Genomic DNA, 18,848 nt, shown 5'->3' with positions numbered 1-18,848 from the left:
GCTGTCTAAATTAATGTCGGATGTATGGGACGTAACACAATCATTGGCAAACGCCGCTAGCTAGCTGACATGATAACATTATCATAAAGTTTGAGGTAGAATAATCATATTGGTACACACATATGAGGTGACATAATAACAATTTCTCACACCTCCCTCCCTCTATACGTTCATAGCAATGTCTTGTGTGGACTCCTTAATCTGCCGTGAGCGGCGAAGCACTGGTTCACTGGGGAGGATAGGGGAATCATGCACGGTAAGGGGAGTTGGGGGGCGTCTGTTGAACACTTTAATGGACGGGACAATTTATCCCAACGAAGAAGAGGTCGAATCCTGGATGCGAACCTGCTCGCCGACACTTAACCTGGAAAAGGGACGGGCTTGCTCACTGTAGCGGGTTGCGGCCGCCTGAGCACGCTCAGCAGCTTGGAAGTCACATATTTCGGTCTTAACCTGCCGCTCCTCTGAGAAGGACTGAGGGTGAGCAGTGATACAAGAGCAAAGGGGGTGTCCATACAAGACCTGGGCTGGGGAGTGTCCGGTGTGATTCGGGGTGTTGTGAAGCTCTAGCAGTCCTCGGTCGAAATCCTCGCAGTCAATGAGGTGTTTCACAGACTTAACAGCAGCCTCAGCAAGGCCATTAGACTGCGGGTAATGTGGCGATGACACTACGTGTCGGACTCCCCAACGGTCGAGGAACGCTGCGGAATCCTTACTTCTGAACTGGGGCCCTCCGTCGGTCCTTGGGCGCACGGGAACGTTTACACTGCGGAAGTAAAGTCGGAAGTTACGGATGGTGGCGGCGGACGTCGTATCCTTGCCACACGGCATCACGACAGGCCAACCAGAGAGACGGTCGAGGATGACAAGAAAAGACTTCCCTGATGCACTGAAGAAGTCAACCGACACAGACTCGAAGGGCCTGGTGGGATTCTCGTCACAAAGTAGGGGCTCCTGCTGTTGGCTGGGTTGCAATACCTGGTACGGTTTGCATGCGCGAACAGTGTTCACTATGTCCGAGTTGATCCGGGCCAGAATACAGCCTGTCTTGCTCGTCCCTTGGTGGCCTCCCCTCCTTGGCGGCTGTCGTGAAGGCGATCTAAGATTTGGCGACGTAAGGCAGCAAGAAAAACGGCACGTGCCCTGTAAAGGACAAGGTCCCCATCACAGAAGTCGTCCTTACGCAGTTTCCAATACGGAAGCAATGAGTTACGAAGGTCATAACGGTGACGAAGGAAACCGTTTCTCACACAGTCGATAAACCTGACGTAGGAAGGGTCGTCTCTAGCCGTGGGCCGTAGATCGTCCATTGCCTTGTCGTCGTCAGGTGAAAACTGTGAAAGCTGGGGACTGGTAAGGGACTATACTGCCCTAAAGTAACGACAGTCCTGATGGAAACATCATTTTTCTGTGCTCAGCGCTTCTTCCTCTCGGGTGGGGCGGTTTATATGAAAGCGAGACAAAGCATCTGGGATACAGAGCTGCTTACCCGCGCGCCACTCTGCTGCGAAGAGATATGCTGAGAGCTTCTCCTTCAGGCGCTGGAGGCGAGGGTATTCAATTGCATCCAGCGAGTAGCGGTTAAGGATCGGTAAGAGTGGGCGATGGTCGGCGACTAACTCGAAGTGTTGCAGGCCGATGAGGTAAAATCTGCACTTCGACATGGCCCTTACCACAGCCAAAAGTTCGAGCTCGATGGTGGAATAGCGTGTTTCTGCGTCGGTCAGGATCCTAGAGCCACAATAAACAAACTGGAACTTCCCCCACCGCGGTCCTGCAGCAGGGAATATCCAATGCCATACAAGTGGGTGGCATCAGTGGGAAAGGCTGGGTTAAAGGTAGCGAAGACTGGCGGATTGACAGGGCCTCTTTCACACGCTGGAACACCTCGCCATGGTCTTGGGTTCAAATGAAAGTCCTCTTGGGGCTCATCAGGGTTAGAAGTGGCTGTGCAGCTGCGGAAATGTCCGGAGAATATTCTGCCAATTGGTTGAAGAGTCCCATGAAGGATGGAAGGTTTCAAGTTGGCAGGGGTTGCGAAGTCCTTGATGGCACGAGGCTTCTCCGGGACCAGCTGCATGCCATTCTCTGAGAGTGAATAACCACAAAAGGATACTGAAGATTGGGAGAGAACAAACTTGTGGGCATAGAGCGTGATCCCGTGCTTCCGGCACCCGGAGAGTACGTCGTGGATGCGGCGGAGGTAGGTGAAGCAGTCCTTGACGTTTAAAAGAATGTCATCGACGACTTTCACACAATTTCTTACACCTTATAAAGGATATCACCTCGGATATAGAAGGCGTCTCCCGTAGCGTCAAAACCCATGGTGCCTCGGCGATATCTGAAGCGTCCGTATGGAGTGATGAACGCTGTCAGCGATTGGTCCACTTCGGCGAGCTCGATCTGCCAGTAGCCACACAAGAGCGTCAACTGTCGTGAAGAAGTGCGCCTTTGGATCCACTGCGAATTGCTGCAAAGGGCGTGGGAGATGGATGCGTTGGACGTGACACCTAACTCCACCTTTGTTCTTGGTAACAGCTGCGAGGAGGTGGCACCATGAGGACGGGTCATCACCAGCCAGTGTGATGATACCCTGGGCGATCATAGATTCCAGCTCTCGTTTCACTGACTCACGGAGAGCAAGTGGAATCAGCCGAGGGGTATGGATGGCGAAGGGTTTCACATCTTCCCTCAAGTGAATCCTCAAGTGAATCCTCATCGGCTTGAGTGGTGTGGCCCATAACGCGCCTTCTCTCACTAGCACGTCGCTGAATTCCCTTAGGAAATATTCTCAAGCAGCTGAAGGAGACATTTTGCTAGTGAGAGGGAGCGGTGGTGATGTAGAGGAAGGTGATGCAACAGCAGGATCGTCATTGCTCACTGCGTGCAACCTGTTGACTTACTTCACCTCGAGGATGGGCTTAGGAAATTCCTTGGAGATGATAGCTAACTCAAGGAAGCGTTTGTATGACAACAGAGGAGACAGAACGCCATCATGAACGTCGATCCAAGCACGGCACAACCTCTTACCAAAGGTTATATCCGCTAAGAGAGATCGTAATTCTGTGAGTCATCTCAGAACCGTTATCTGTGAAACGTATATCCTTGGGGGGCCAGCTTGAGGTTACGCTGGGAAAGTCACAAACACTGCAGATGTTGTAAGCCTATGACAGTAGCATCAGTACCAGCGAGAATCAAACGTGAGCGGGATGACACGGTACCATCGGTGATGGCGACCCTCTTAGGCTGACGGAAGTCAGTCCTGGGCCGCAAGGGTGAGCTCATCTGTCTGATATATCTCGGGCGCTGCTCAGGGTCCTGTTGTGTCTGACCAGGGGCTCTGTGCACGCCCCACTTGTGGAATAGCGCTGCTTATGCTGCCTTCGCTGTCCCTCGGGTTTACTTTGAACACAGCATTTGTCATAATGGCCTATACAATTGCACACCTTACACTAAGTGCGTTTATCAGGACACCGTGCCGTATGAGACCAGTGGCCCTAACGGCCACAACTGTTGCACACCGCCTCGGTAGCTGGGCATGACTGTGACCCGTGCTGCTTACTGCAGCTGTTACAAGGGACGCTGGGCGGGAAATTAGATGTAGCATTGTGGGCTTCCTTCTTCCTTTTCTTGTACTGAGACATGACCCTCACTGCTGGTGGGGGAGTCCACAGGGCCAAAACTGCGCACCTTGCGGCCTCATAGGAACTGCCCGTCGTCACTACATCCTGCAGAGAGGAGGAAGTGTCAACGGAGATGAGGCGTTGCATCAGCTCCTCATTCTTCACGCCCATCTAAATCACTTGCTTGATTTGGGTTACTTCACACGGCTTGTAGCGACCTTTGCAGATATCGACTTCCTCGGATGCTCTCTTCAGACGTACGCAGAAATCGTCAAAATTTTCACTCTGTCTGCAGCTGAAGAGTTTCCGCCTACGCAATGCTTCATTGCGCTGGCCCTTGATATGCTCTTGTAAGACGTCGAGCACTGCCGCTACAGACGACGCGGAGTTTGGGAGCACCTGCAGTGTATGTTCTAAGACGCACTGAGTCTCGAGAGACAAGCACATACGTATTAGCTGCTTTGGCTGAGGCAAACTCTCTAGATCCACCTTTGTAGCTTAGTCCGTCCATCTCCGTCTCCATTCTCTGAATCTCTGGTAAGTGACATCAGGTGTAAGAGATGATGGTGGCTGGGCAGCCGCTTTAGGTGGTTCAGGAGTGGAAGGGCAGCCAAGTGGCTTCGTGGATGCGAATCCTGGGCTAACAGATGGTGCCAAATTTGATGAAACCTGTGCCTGGAATGGCAAAAGTCTTGAGAGGAGAGCCTCCAAGTGAGCTGTATCTCCTTCACGACGTTGAGCTTCCTCCTCCCTTCTTCGCATTTTATCTTCCCTTCTCTGTTGTTCCATCCACTTCATGAACGAAACGAAGTCCGTGATGGGAGGTGAAGAAGAAAGAGAAGCAAAAAGGGATGAAGCGGGTTGGGAGTCGTGGAAGGTAGGAGATGCGTAAGAGTAGCAGCTTGCTGCTGATGACGGTCCTTACCGCGAGGCATATTTGTGCACTCTCTTTATTTCTAATACAAACCAACGCCTCAACAGCTCGAATTGGTTGTACAAATCAACACAGGCAACATTAAGACGTCAATGAAAAAGACAAATTGTCAGTGAGTGTGTGTGTACATGCGGGTGGTGTCTGATTATGACTGTGGCGAGACTACGGGAATGATACTCGGAAAATGAGGGGAAGTGGACCCAAGCTCCGCGCTTCCGCCGGTCAGGAAAAAGAGAGGTCGCACAGCACCCACAGGACGGCCACGAAGGAAACAACGACTTGTGGCAAGATGTCAGGATGCAAAGTCTCTTGGTAAAATGCCACTTTACTGACACTGCACTCGTGGAAAAGCACAAACAATGTCACTGTACGCGTATACCCTCATGAAATCCAAGGAAAAATATCACGGTCACAAGATGGCTGTGAGGGTAGCGTGAGACAGTGTTCCACAAGGAGATGCACTGTAACTTGTCCGTATCCTACTCACTGCGGTATGTATGTTGGTGTGAGTACAGTCAGAGTATTGAAAGATGACTGAAACACACTTTGTAAACAAGCAGGTTCTTATTTCTAACTAGACACAGTACATTTCATGGAACATACAATACAGAAATGCACGAGGACAGCAACTGATCATAACCCGAAGCCTTGTGAGTAATAATAAAAGGTGCCACAAGTCGCTGGCTAACTAAATCATATACGACGTATGGGACGTAACACAATCATTGGCATACGCCGCTAACTAGCTGACATGATAATATTATCATAAAGTATGAGGTAGAGTAATTATATTGGTACACACATTTGGGGTTAAACAATCACAATCTCTCACGTTATCAACATTCATCTTTGTAAAGTATGAAAAGTAGAGAAATGACATCAACAATATGGGTGTTGTGCTACATTGTAACCAGTTTTGTACTTTACCGAACATATAAGTAGCCTATCAAAAATCACGTAATTTTTTTCTTTTATTACTGAACATTAGGAAGGGAAGGTTTCCGTAGCTTTGACAAGGGAACAAGGGAGGGTGACCACAACAATATTAAAGAAGGTGCTCACAGCGTTAATAAAGGAAGGTGCCCATATTAACTAGGGAATGTGCCTATAACATTAACAAGGGTTGGTGCTCATTACATTAACAAGGGAAGGTGCCCATAACATTAACGGAGGAAAGTGAAATAACATTAACAAAGGAAGGTGCCCATAACAGTAACGGGGAAAGTGAAATAATATTAACAAGGGAAAGTGCCCAAAACAATATCAAGGGAAGGTGACCAAAACATTAACGGGGGAAAGTAAAATTACATTAACAAGGGAAAGTGCCCAAAACAGTAACAAGGGAAGGTGCCCATAACATGAACAAAGGAAAGTGCAATAAAATCAACAAATGGATGGTGCTCATAACATTGACAAAGGAAAGTACCCATAACATTAACAAGGGAAGGTGCTCATAACATTAACAAGGGAAGGTGCTCATAACATTAACAAGGTAAGGTGCTCATGATAATAACAAAGTAAGGTGTCCATTAAATTAACAAAGCAAGGTGCTCATAACATTAACAAGAGAAGGTGCTCATAACATTAACGGGGAAAGGTGCTCATAACATTAACAAGGGAAGGTGCTCATAACATTAACGGGGGAAGGTGCTCATAACATTAACGGGGGAAGGTGCTCATAAATTAAAAAGGGAAGGTGCTCATGATATTCGAATTAGAACACGAGAAAATATTCCATCTGGACGACATGCCTTGCCCACTTGTACGTGGTAGAGAACTCAGAGGTACTTTTGCAAGAAATACATGAGAGAAGCCGCAGTCCAGTGGGAGGAGATGGTGGAGGTAGGGGAATGGTAAGGTGCTTAAAAGTGTATCTTTACCGGCTAGAATTGGCTATGGTTTTATTGGGTTATAAAAGAATAGTTTAACTCTTAGAATTATTGGAAATACTTTAAGTAAGTACCTGGTGCATTTTACATCAGTTGATGAAGTCAGATCAGCACATTTTTGTTGTTGTTGTTGTTGTTGTTGTTGTTGTTGTTGTTGTTGTTGTTGTTGTTGTTATGAAGGTGTGCTGCCTTTTCAAAGAAAAGATTTACCTTTAGTTCGTAGGGTTGAAGGCGGAATGTCACTAATGAGAGATTCACAGTTTCATTACCTGATGCTCTCTCTCTCTCTCTCTCTCTCTCTCTCTCTCTCTCTCTCTCTCTCTCTCTCTCTCTCTCTCTCTCTCTCTCTCTCTCTCTCTCTCTCTCTCTCTCTCTCTATCCCTCTGATGCGAAAGGCATTAGAACAAAAGCCATCAAGCCATGACTAGGGGGGGATAAACATTTAGAAGGGACGTATGACTCAATCCCAAACAAGATGTCTTCCGCGTTATGATATGCACAGCTGGAGGCATCCCGGATTGCATGGCAGTACTGGTGCTAAGGACAGTCAACGTAATAACTGCTCGAGGAAAATCACACTAGGCCTCCGTCGCCCACAATCCCTAGTGCCAAACGTGGCGGTACGATGGATGGACAGAACTTGCACCTTACCAGTTGGATATGATGACTTTAAGACTGTGAACCAAAGATCTTTATAGTGTACGCATAAGAAGAGAACTGCAAAACGTGGAAAGATGTCAGAGAGCAAAGCTTCGTGGCAAGATGTCATAAAGAAGCGCTTCGTGGAAAGGTGTCAGGGAACAGCGATTCGTGATAAGATGTCAGGACGCAAAGTCTCATGGTAAAACGTCAGAAATCAACGACTCGTGATAAGATGTCAGGACACAAATACTCATGGTAAAATATCAGAGATCAACGACTCGTGGTAAGATGTCAGAGTGCAACGACTCGTGTTAATATGTCAAAGAACAACTGGTGGTGGTAAGATTTCAGAGAACAACACCTGGTGATAGGACATCAGGGAGCAACATCTGGTGGCAGGATGTCAGGGAACAGCACCTGGTGGCAAGATGTCAGGGAACAGCACCTGGTGGCAGGACGTCAAGGAGCAACATTTGGTGGCAGGATGTCAGTGAGCAATATCTAGTGGTAATATGTGAGGGAGCAACACCTGGTGGTAGGATGACTAAGAGGAACACCTGGTGGCAGAATGTCAGGGAGTAACACCTGGTGGCAGGATGTCAGGGAGCAACATCTGGTGCCAGGATATCATAGAGAACAGGAAGAGATGATGTAGTGGTTAGCAGTGTCACACTGACTGATGGGCATATGGCGGAGGGGTTAGTGGCAAAGATGATCATATAAACAAGAAATGTATAAGGCAAATGGGTCCATCTCTTGTTAGGGTTATAAGTTGGGAAAGTTTCCTGAAGGTTTTAGGGGTGATGTGGTGGAAGACATAGAGGCTAGTGGACTCCGTCTCCAGTCAAGGAGGCCAGTTGGTTCCGTGTCCATATTTGAAAGCCATTGATTTCCTTCTCCATACATGAAGCCTAATGGACTCCATGTCCAGATATGGAGGTTAATGGACTCCATCTCCAGACATGGAGGCCAGTGGACTCCGTCTCCAGATGGAAGGATGTCAGGGAGTAACACCTGGTGGCAGGATATAAGGGAACAACACCTGGTGGCAGGATGTCAGGGAACAACACCTGGTGGCAGGATGTCAGGGAACAACACCTGGCGGCAGGATGTCAAGGATCAACACCTGGTGGCAGGATGTCCATGAGCAACACCTGGTGGCAGGATGTCAGATAGCAACACCTTGTGACAGGATGTCAGGATGCAGCACCTGGTGGCAGGATGTCCATGAGCAACACCTGGTGGCAAAATGTCAGAGAGCAACACCTTGTGACAGGATGTCAGGATGTGGCACCTGGTGGCAGGATGTCTATGAGCAACACCTGGTGGCAGGATGTCAGGGAACAACACCTGGCGGCAGGATGTCAAGGATCAACACCTGGTGGCAGGATGTCCATGAGCAACACCTGGTGGCAGGATGTCAGATAGCAACACCTTGTGACAGGATGTCAGGATGCAGCACCTGGTGGCAGGATGTCCATGAGCAACACCTGGTGGCAAAATGTCAGAGAGCAACACCTTGTGACAGGATGTCAGGATGTGGCACCTGGTGGCAGGATGTCCATGAGCAACACCTGGTGGCAGGATGTCAGATAGCAACACCTTGTGACAGGATGTCAGGATGCAGCACCTGGTAGCAGGATGTCAGATAGCAACACCTTGTGACAGGATGTCAGGATGTGGCACCTGGTGGCAGGATGTCCATGGGCAACACCTGGTGGCAGGATGTCAGATAGCAACACCTTGTGACAGGATGTCAGGATGCAGCACCTGGTGGCAGGATGTCTATGAGCAACACCTGGTGGCAAAATGTCGGAGAACAACACCTTGTGACAGGATGTCAGGATGTGGCACCTGGTGGCAGGATGTCCATGAGCAACACCTGGTGGCAAAATGTCAGAGAACAACACCTTGTGACAGGATGTTAGAGAGCAACACCTGGTGGCAGGATGTCAGATAGCAACACCTTGTGACAGGATGTCAGGATGCAGCACCTGGTGGCAGGATGTCTATGAGCAACACCTGGTGGCAAAATGTCAGAGAACAACACCTTGTGACAGGATGCAGGATGTGGCACCTGGTGGCAGGATGTCTATGAGCAACACCTGGTGGCAAAATGTCAGTGAACAACACCTTGTGACAGGATGGCAGGATGTGGCACCTGGTGGCAGGATGTCTATGAGCAACACCTGGTGGCAAAATGTCAGAGAACAACACCTTGTGACAGGATGTTAGAGAGCAACACCTGGTGGCAGGATGTCAGATAGCAACACAATGTGACAGGATGTCAGGATGCAGCACCTGGTGGCAGGATGTCTATGAGCAACACCTGGTGGCAAAATGTCAGAGAACAACACCTTGTGACAGGATGGCAGGATGTGGCACCTGGTGGCAGGATGTCTATGAGCAACACCTGGTGGCAAAATGTCAGTGAACAACACCTTGTGACAGGATGGCAGGATGTGGCACCTGGTGGCAGGATGTCTATGAGCAACACCTGGTGGCAAAATGTCAGAGAACAACACCTTGTGACAGGATGTTAGAGAGCAACACCTGGTGGCAGGATGTCAGAGAGCAACACCTGGTGACAGGATGTCAAATAGTCGCAGCGTTAAGAGAAACTGAGGTTGATGTTGTCTACTGTAGGAGAGTCACGATCAATATGGTAAACAACATGTGCCATTGTTGCTACAACACTCTTTGAAGGACGGTTATGGCAGCGATAATGGTACCAAAGATTATAGTCAGTTTGGTGTTTAATCTGTTTCAGTAATACTCCCCAGTGAGTAAACATTATACCATATGTTTTCTGTGTCTTTTTTTCATGTGTTCTAACTTCAATCATATGCCAAAAATTTCTATAAGAGTTGAGCAAATGTTTATGGTTCTGGATTCTATATTTCGTTTCTAAGGTCCTGTTAGGCAGAAAATCTCACGATAGCGAGACTTTTGCCTCCCGGAATATTCTGTAGTGTGAAGATTTACCTGTGCACCACTTAGGAGGTAAGGTACACTACTGATGTATCGTTGTGTATTATATCCCAGGTGGACAAACTACAAGCAGGGCAAACATATGACCTGGTCATCACCGCCATCAACGATAAGGGTCCTAGTGCTGCCATATACATCACCATCACCAGTGGTTCTGTCTACCAGTCCCACGGTGAGTCCACTACAACCATATTGACTCAGCTAGTCACACGTTGAGTCCACACCACCATATCTAACTCTACCAGTTCCTCGGTGAGTTCGCATCATGTTGATTCTTCCAATTCTATGGTGAGTCTACCACAACAATGTTGACTCTCCCATTCTCACGGTGAGTCTACCACAACTATGTTCACTCTGCCAATCTCACTGCGAGTCCACTACAACCATGTTTACTCTTCTAATACCATTGAGTCCACCACCACCATGTTAGCTCTACCAGTCCCACTGTGAGTTCACAAAAAAACATGTTGACTACCAACCTTACAGTGAGTCCATCAACTTCCTGTTGCCTCCACTAGTCTCAAAATGAGATCACTCCACTATGATGACTCTACCGGTCCCCAGGTAAGTCGACCACCACCATATTTACTTTACCAGTCCCATGCTGAGTCCATCACCACCATCTTGACTGTACCAGTTCCGAGGTAAGTCCCCCACCACCATGTTGGCTACCATTCCCGCTGAGTCCACCAACGCCATGTTGACTCCACCGGTCCCATATGAGGCCACCTCACCATCATAATTTTACCAGTCCCACGGTGAGTCCTTCATAACCATTATGACTGCCACTCCCATGGTGAGTCCACCACTACCATCTTAACAAAATCAATCCCACATTGAGTCACCACCGCCATCTAAATTTTCACAGTACCGACCATATTGACTCTACCAGACCAAGGGTGAGTCCATTACAACCTTGCTCACTCTACCAGTACCACAGTGAGTCCACTACCACATGTTGGCTCCACCAATCACATGGTAAGTCCATCACCAGGCCTAAAGTGAGACCCTCAGATCACCACAATCATACTGACTTCTCCAGTCCCACAGTGAATCTACCACCACCATGTTGACTGTACCAGCGCCAGGGTGAGTCTACCAACACCATGTTGACTTTGCCACTCTCATGGTGAGTCCAACAACACCATGTTGACTACCAGTCCTATGGTGAGTCCACCGTTATCATGCTGACTCTGCTAGTCCCAAGATGAGTCCATAACAACCAAGTTGACTCTACCAATCACAGGGTGATTCTACCACCGTCACACGGTAAGGCCGCTTCGCCATGATGACACCACCTGTCCCACGGTGAGTCCATTACCACTATTTTGACTGTACTAGCCCCAGAGTGAGTCCACTACCACCATATTGACTATCCCAGCACCAGGGTGAGTCTACCAACACCATGTTGAGTGTACCAGGTCCCACTGTGAAGCCACTCTGCCATGATGACTCTACCAGACCCACGATAAGTTCATCAACACCATTTTGACTCTGCCAATTTCATGGGGTGTCCACCAACACCATGTTGACCCTTCTAATCGCATGATGAGTCCACCACTACCATATTGACTCTGCCAGTGCCATATTGACTCCAACAGTCTCACAGTGAGTCCACCACCGCCATTGTGACTCTATTAGTCCGATGGTAAGTCTATCATCACCATGTTGAATCTACTAATGCCATGGTGAGTCCACCAGTACCACGTTAACTCTTCTGGTCCCATGATGAGTCAACCACAACTGCGATGACTCTACTAGTCCCAAGGTTAGTCTACCACCATCATGTACACTCTACCAGTCCCATGGTGCGTTCCACCACCACCACGTTCACTATACCAGTCCCACACTGATTCCTATACCACCACCTTGACTGTACTAATTTCAGGGTGTTAATGAGCCACCACCATGTTGTCTCAACCAGTCATAAGGTGAGTGTACCACCATGTTTATTCTATGTATCCTATGGTTAGTCGCGATCAATTAGTTGATTCTACCAGTCCCAAGATGAGTCGCGATCAGTGATTAGATTCTACCAATCCCATGGTGAGTCAACCACCACCATGTTGATTCTACCAGTCCCATGGCGAATCCACATCTACCATACTGACTTTACTAGTCCTATGGTGAGTCCTCTTGTACCATCCTGACCCTACCAGTCCTGTAGTGAGGTCACCTGTACCATACTGACTCTACCAGTTCCATGATGAATCCACAGTTCTTTTTGTTTGACGAGGATCTTGCCAACAAATCAAATAACATACATGTGGCCTTCAGCCATACGCTAGCAAGTTTTGATATGAAGTCATTCTTCATTAATGGTTTAATGAACGACTTGGAGTTTTTGTTTGGAGAACTTGGTTATCACAGCCTTCCCTTGTACCCGGCTACTATCTCCGAACTAATAGAGCTTTGCATCAACTGTAAGGTTATTTTCAGTAATGAGTACTATCTAAAGAGATTTGCATGAGAAAGACAGACAACAGGAGGCCTGACTGGCACACGACTGGATTGTCTGTTAAAAACAGTTAGCTTCACAAGAAAGTGTAAATCCGCTCTGCATTTTTTTCTTTAAGCTATCATTGACTCCCCGTTACCGCTGACGTTTATACAGTTTATTTATGGCGTTTTCCAGAGTATACCTGAATTCATGAAATATTGCCTAAACGACTTTTGAAGGTATTTGTAATCTCAGCATTCGCTATATCTGACGGTAACTTAATCCAGTGCTCAAAACACCAATAGGGAAAGAAGCTTCTTCCCCACATCAGTAAAACATCTTTTAGCTTTGATTTCTTTCCATTTGTCATGATAACTTTATTTTCTAGTATTTCGAAAAGATGTTCGTAATTTACGCTAACAGTCTTGTTTAGGATTTTGAACATGTGGATTAAGTCATCTGAAAGTCTACGCTTTTTGAAGGAGAGGATCAATTTTATCGTGCGTCTTTGTACTTGCTCTAATTTTTCCTGGAATTCTATAGTTTGGGGACCTAAACTGGATTGCATACTCGAGATGCGGTCTTACTAGAGAATTATGAAGTCTAGGAATTGTTTATGATGTCTTATAATCTATGTTCCTGGCTATGAAACCTAACATTTGGTTACCTCTTTTACTTGCTGCTTGACACTGTTTAGTGTACTTCAAATTATTGGTGATGACAACTCTAAGGTCCTTCTCTTCATTTACTTTAGTTTGATTTTACGAATGATTTGTAATCGTAACGTATACTCTAATCTGCAAAGTGCATAACTTTACTCTTGTCTACACTAAACTTCATTTGCCATCTGTCTAACCACTCTGCTATTAAGTTAAGATCTCATAGAATCATTTTGCAGTTCCGCTTGTTTACAGATCTACCTCCTAGTTTAGTATCGTCAGCAAAATTGGAGAGCCTAAAGATGAGACCGAGTTCTAGGCCATTAATGTATGTCATGAGATGAAGTGGGTTTAGGACCGACCCCTGTGGCACACCACTCGTTTCGTGTAGCCAATCTGAGGCATTTCTGTTTAATACTACAAACTGATTTTTCTTTCGGTAAGCCAATCTCTGATCCATGTACTTCTTCATTGACTCCATGTGCTTTGAGTTTATGTAAAAGTTTCTTTTGAGTTACTTCATCGAGGGCTTTTTGGAACTTCTAGCATACCACAACAGATGGTACTTTTTCGTCCCAATTCTGACAAATATCATAAAAGAATTCCAGCAAATTTGTCAGGCAGGATCTACTGCGGAAACTGTGTTGGTTGTCAGATAAAATTTTGTGATCTAGAAACGTGACAATTTTATCTCGTATTATTCTTCCATCATTTTACCTAACACTGACCCAAGGCTAATTGGGCAGTAGTTTAAAACACACTTTTTTCTCTTTTATTTTTCTTTTCTTACGTATGAGAGTAATAATTGTTAGTTTCCAATCAGTTAGCACCTGGCCATCCGATGGAGATTTATTGAATATTTTTGGTATGGGATATATAAGCTGTCTCCCGAACTCTTTGTAATATCCAGGAGCTAACTTATCTGGGTCGTTAGATTTGTTAGTATTAAACTGGTCCAGGTACTTAAGTACTTCAGAGCTCTTCATTTCTCTAACCTTCAACTCTCCTCCATCAGATCCTTGAAACATTTTCATTGGATATGGTATTCAAAATGTTTCTTCGATTGTGAATACGGAGTTAAAGTGATAATTTAGTGTGGTAGCCAATTCCTTGGTGTCAGTAATTAGTGTGTTATGTTCGTTTTGTAATGGCCCAATTCCTTCTTTTACAGTCTTCCGTTGTCATATAATGGAAGAATTCCTTAGGATTACTTTCAACTTTCAATGAAATCTGTATTCTTCGTTTTCACTCTTTCTTATGACTTTTTTACACTCTTTTTGGATTCTGATTATTTCCTTGCGATTTTCATTGGTTCACAGTGATTTGAATTTCTTACTTTTTCTTCTTTTGGCAAATTAGTCCTCGAGTTCATCCATGATGGTTATGAAATATTGCAAGTTCTCTTCATAATTCGTGGAATTTGTATATTTTCAATATCTAGTAGTGTGTTTGTAGAATTATTCCACATTTCCTCAACTGTGTGAACATCAAGAAGTTTTGCTGAAATTCAAGGGTGAAAGGGTAAAGAAGGAAAACTGCCGTTTCTTGTGTTGATAACTAGGGAATCTGATCATTTGTCTTTTAACGTTTATAGGAAGCCTACCAACTCTGAGAGCTATATTCATTATTTTTCAGGAGTTGTGGGAGTATGTCATAGAATGTAAGAAAGTAAATTCTCGATTAATATGGGTAAAACTGAAAGTTGATGGAGAGAGGTGGGTGATTATTGGTGCATATGCACCTGGGCATGAGAAGAAAGATCATGAGAGGCAAGTGTTTTGGGAACAGCTAAATGAGTGTGTTAGCGGTTTTGATGCACGAGACCGGGTTATAGTGATGGGTGATTTGAATGCAAAGGTGAGTAATGTGGCAGTTGAGGGAATAATTGGTATGCATGGGGTGTTCAGTGTTGTAAATGGAAATGGTGAAGAGCTTGTAGATTTATGTGCTGAAAAAGGACTGATGATCGGGAATACCTGGTTTAAAAAGCGAGATATACATAAGTATACTTATGTAAGTAGGAGAGATGGCCAGAGAGCGTTATTGGATTACGTGTTAATGGACAGGCGTGCGAAAGAGAGACTTTTGGATGTCAATGTGCTGAGAGGTGCAACTGGAGGGATGTCTGATCATTATCTTGTGGAGGCTAAGGTGAAGATTAGTATGGGTTTTCAGAAAAGAAGAGTGAATGTTGGGGTGAAGAAGGTGGTGAGAGTAAGTGAGCTTGGGAAGGAGACCTGTGTGAAGAAGTATCAGGAGAGACTGTGTACAGAATGGAAAAAGGTGAGAACAATGGAAGTAAGGGGAGTGGGGGAGGAATGGGATGTATTTAGGGAATCAGTGATGGATTGCGCAAAAGATGCTTGTGGCATGAGAAGAGTGGGAGGTGGGCTGTTTAGAAAGGGTAGTGAGTGGTGGGATGAAGAAGTAAGAGTATTAGTGAAAGAGAAGAGAGAGGCATTTGGACGATTTTTGCAGGGAAAAAATGCAATTGAGTGGGAGAAGTATAAAAGAAAGAGACAGGAGGTCAAGAGAAAGGTGCAAGAGGTGAAAAAAAGGGCAAATGAGAGTTGGGGTGAGAGACTATCAGTAAATTTTAGGGAGAATAAAAAGATGTTCTGGAAGGAGGTAAATAGGGTGCGTAAGACAAGGGAGCAAATGGGAACTTCAGTGAAGGGCGTAAATGGGGAGGTGATAACAAGTAGTGGTGATGTGAGAAGGAGATGGAATGAGCATTTTGAAGGTTTGTTGAATGTGTCTGATGACAGAGTGGCAGATATAGGGTGTTTGGGTCGAGGTGGTGTGCAAAGTGAGAGGGTTAGGGAAAATGATTTTGTAAACAGAGAAGAGGTAGTAAAAGCTTTGCGGAAGATGAAAGCCGGCAAGGCAGCAGGTTTGGATGGTATTGCAGTGGAATTTATTAAAAAAGGGGGTGACTGTATTGTTGACTGGTTGGTAAGGTTATTTAATGTATGTATGACTCATGGTGAGGTGCCTGAGGATTGGCGGAATGCTTGCATAGTGCCATTGTACAAAGGCAAAGGGGATAAGAGTGAGTGCTCAAATTACAGAGGTATAAGTTTGTTGAGTATTCCTGGTAAATTATATGGGAGGGTATTGATTGAGAGGGTGAAGGCATGTACAGAGCATCAGATTGGGGAAGAGCAATGTGGTTTCAGAAGTGGTAGAGGATGTGTGGATCAGGTGTTTGCTTTGAAGAATGTATGTGAGAAATACTTAGAAAAGCAAATGGATTTGTATGTAGCATTTATGGATCTGGAGAAGGCATATGATAGAGTTGATAGAGATGCTCTGTGGAAGGTATTAAGAATATATGGTGTGGGAGGAAAGTTGTTAGAAGCAGTGAAAAGTTTTTATCGAGGATGTAAGGCATGTGTACGTGTAGGAAGAGAGGAAAGTGATTGGTTCTCAGTGAATGTAGGTTTGCGGCAGGGGTGTGTGATGTCTCCATGGTTGTTTAATTTGTTTATGGATGGGGTTGTTAGGGAGGTAAATGCCAGAGTTTTGGAAAGAGGGGCAAGTATGAAGTCTGTTGGGGATGAGAGAGCTTGGGAAGTGAGTCAGTTGTTGTTCGCTGATGATACAGCGCTGGTGGCGGATTCATGTGAGAAACTGCAGAAGCTGGTGACGGAGTTTGGTAAAGTGTGTGGAAGAAGAAAGTTAAGAGTAAATGTCAATAAGAGCAAGGTTATTAGGTACAGTAGGGTTGAGGGTCAAGTCAATTGGGAGATGAGTTTGAATGGTGAGAGGCTGGAGGAAGTGAAGTGTTTTAGATATCTGGGAGTGGATCTGTCAGCGGATGGAACCATGGAAGCGGAAGTGGATCATAGGGTGGGGGAGGGGGCGAAAATTTTGGGAGCCTTGAAAAATGTGTGGAAGTCGAGAACATTATCCCGGAAAGCAAAAATGGGTATGTTTGAAGGAATAGTAGTTCCAACAATGTTGTATGGTTGCGAGGCGTGGGCTATGGATAGAGTTGTGCGTAGGAGGATGGATGTGCTGGAAATGAGATGTTTGAGGACAATGTGTGGTGTGAGGTGGTTTGATCGAGTAAGTAACGTAAGGGTAAGAGAGATGTGTGGAAATAAAAAGAGCGTGGTTGAGAGAGCAGAAGAGGGTGTTTTGAAATGGTTTGGGCACATGGAGAGAATGAGTGAGGAAAGATTGACCAAGAGGATATATGTGTCGGAGGTGGAGGGAACGAGGAGAAGAGGGAGACCAAATTGGAGGTGGAAAGATGGAGTGAAAAGGATTTTGTGTGATCGGGGCCTGAACATGCAGGAGGGTGAAAGGAGGGCAAGGAATAGAGTGAATTGGAGCGATGTGGTATACAGGGGTTGACGTGCTGTCAGTGGATTGAATCAAGGCATGTGAAGCGTCTGGGGTAAACCATGGAAAGCTGTGTAGGTATGTATATTTGCGTGTGTGGACGTGTGTATGTACATGTGTATGGGGGGGGTTGGGCCATTTCTTTCGTCTGTTTCCTTGCGCTACCTCGCAAACGCGGGAGACAGCGACAAAGTATAAAAAAAAAAAAAAAAAAAAAAAATGATTCTTTTGTGAAAATACCTGTAGTTATGTCTATGTTCTAAGAGTACTGCGGATATGTGACCCCAAAAGCCTGGTACACGAATGTAGTCATATAAGACGTATTTTTAGGGACTTATGTTATCCCAAGTAGTTTGTGAACAAGGCTTACTGGAAAGCTAGGAAGATATTTCTGCTTTTAATGACAAAAACATGACAAGTGATGATAGGTCTGAATGTTTAGTGTCACACTATTCTCGCAACTTAGTTAATGTAAGACAGGTATTAAAAACGTTGCTTTTTATATTGCCCTCCAGTGCAATAACACTATCAATAAAAGCTTTATCAAGAGTAGTTCAAATCATCCAACAGTTGGGAGTTTTTACACCGCTAAATGTAAGATACGTAAAGATGTATATATTAGCCAGACCAGAAAAACTGTAAGTCAGAGGTATTATTGGCACCGTCACTCAGTACGCAGGGTTGATCACAAAAAATGCGATCGCTAAAAAGTGTCATGAAAATAATTACCCTGTAGACCTTAAAAATCCAGTTAGTTTATACCCTTCTGCTGTTTATGCCACTACTGAACCTGTCTTAATTGCTAATACTAAGACCTATGATTTGTCCTCAGGCAACTTTAAAGCCCATCCTATTAGGAATCAAATCATTATGAAACAATTAACAGGAAACAAAAGCATATGAAAATTCGTCCAAGACACCTCTAGCTACCCAGGCCAACCCCCGCTACGCAAATCCCCTTAACCATATGGCACCACCCACTCTCTCTTTAACGGCTGCTTTCTGTCAGGCCAGTGTGTTGTCTATTAAGGTAGACGCAGGACGGTATTTCTGTTGTGATGAGATCTAAATAACTGTATGATATACATGCATACCATTAATTTTTCATTAGCTATATGGTTTTATAAATTCGCCGTAAGTTACACATACATAGTTGCATCACATAGAATGTGTTCATGGGCTCACTGTTTAGTCTGTAAGAACCAAGCACAAGGTACTGTATAGTCTTTGAGAACATGTGAAGCTAACCTGTAGACAACACAAGGAAGAGCCGGCCGGTCGCTCCAAACGTGACGAGTGTTGACAGGGCCAAATAAAAGC

At 45.5% G+C, this 18,848-nt stretch overlaps 1 protein-coding gene across 1 annotated transcript in view; it reads left to right on the top strand.

Moving 5' to 3' along the window:
- The first annotated feature begins 9,540 nt into the window (after positions 1-9,540).
- LOC139766176 (uncharacterized) overlaps positions 9,541-18,848 on the top strand; it is a 279,620-nt gene continuing 270,312 nt past the window's right edge. Inside the window, exons 1-2 of the mRNA XM_071694447.1 lie at positions 9,541-9,654; positions 10,134-10,251. Coding sequence (XP_071550548.1) covers positions 9,541-9,654; positions 10,134-10,251 — 232 coding nt within the window. The remainder of the gene's footprint in view (positions 9,655-10,133; positions 10,252-18,848) is intronic.

The sequence above is a fragment of the Panulirus ornatus genome, chromosome 57 (assembly GCF_036320965.1).
Source record: "Panulirus ornatus isolate Po-2019 chromosome 57, ASM3632096v1, whole genome shotgun sequence".
Taxonomy (NCBI): Eukaryota; Metazoa; Arthropoda; class Malacostraca; order Decapoda; family Palinuridae; genus Panulirus; species Panulirus ornatus.
This window is presented reverse-complemented; position numbering and strand designations above follow the sequence as displayed.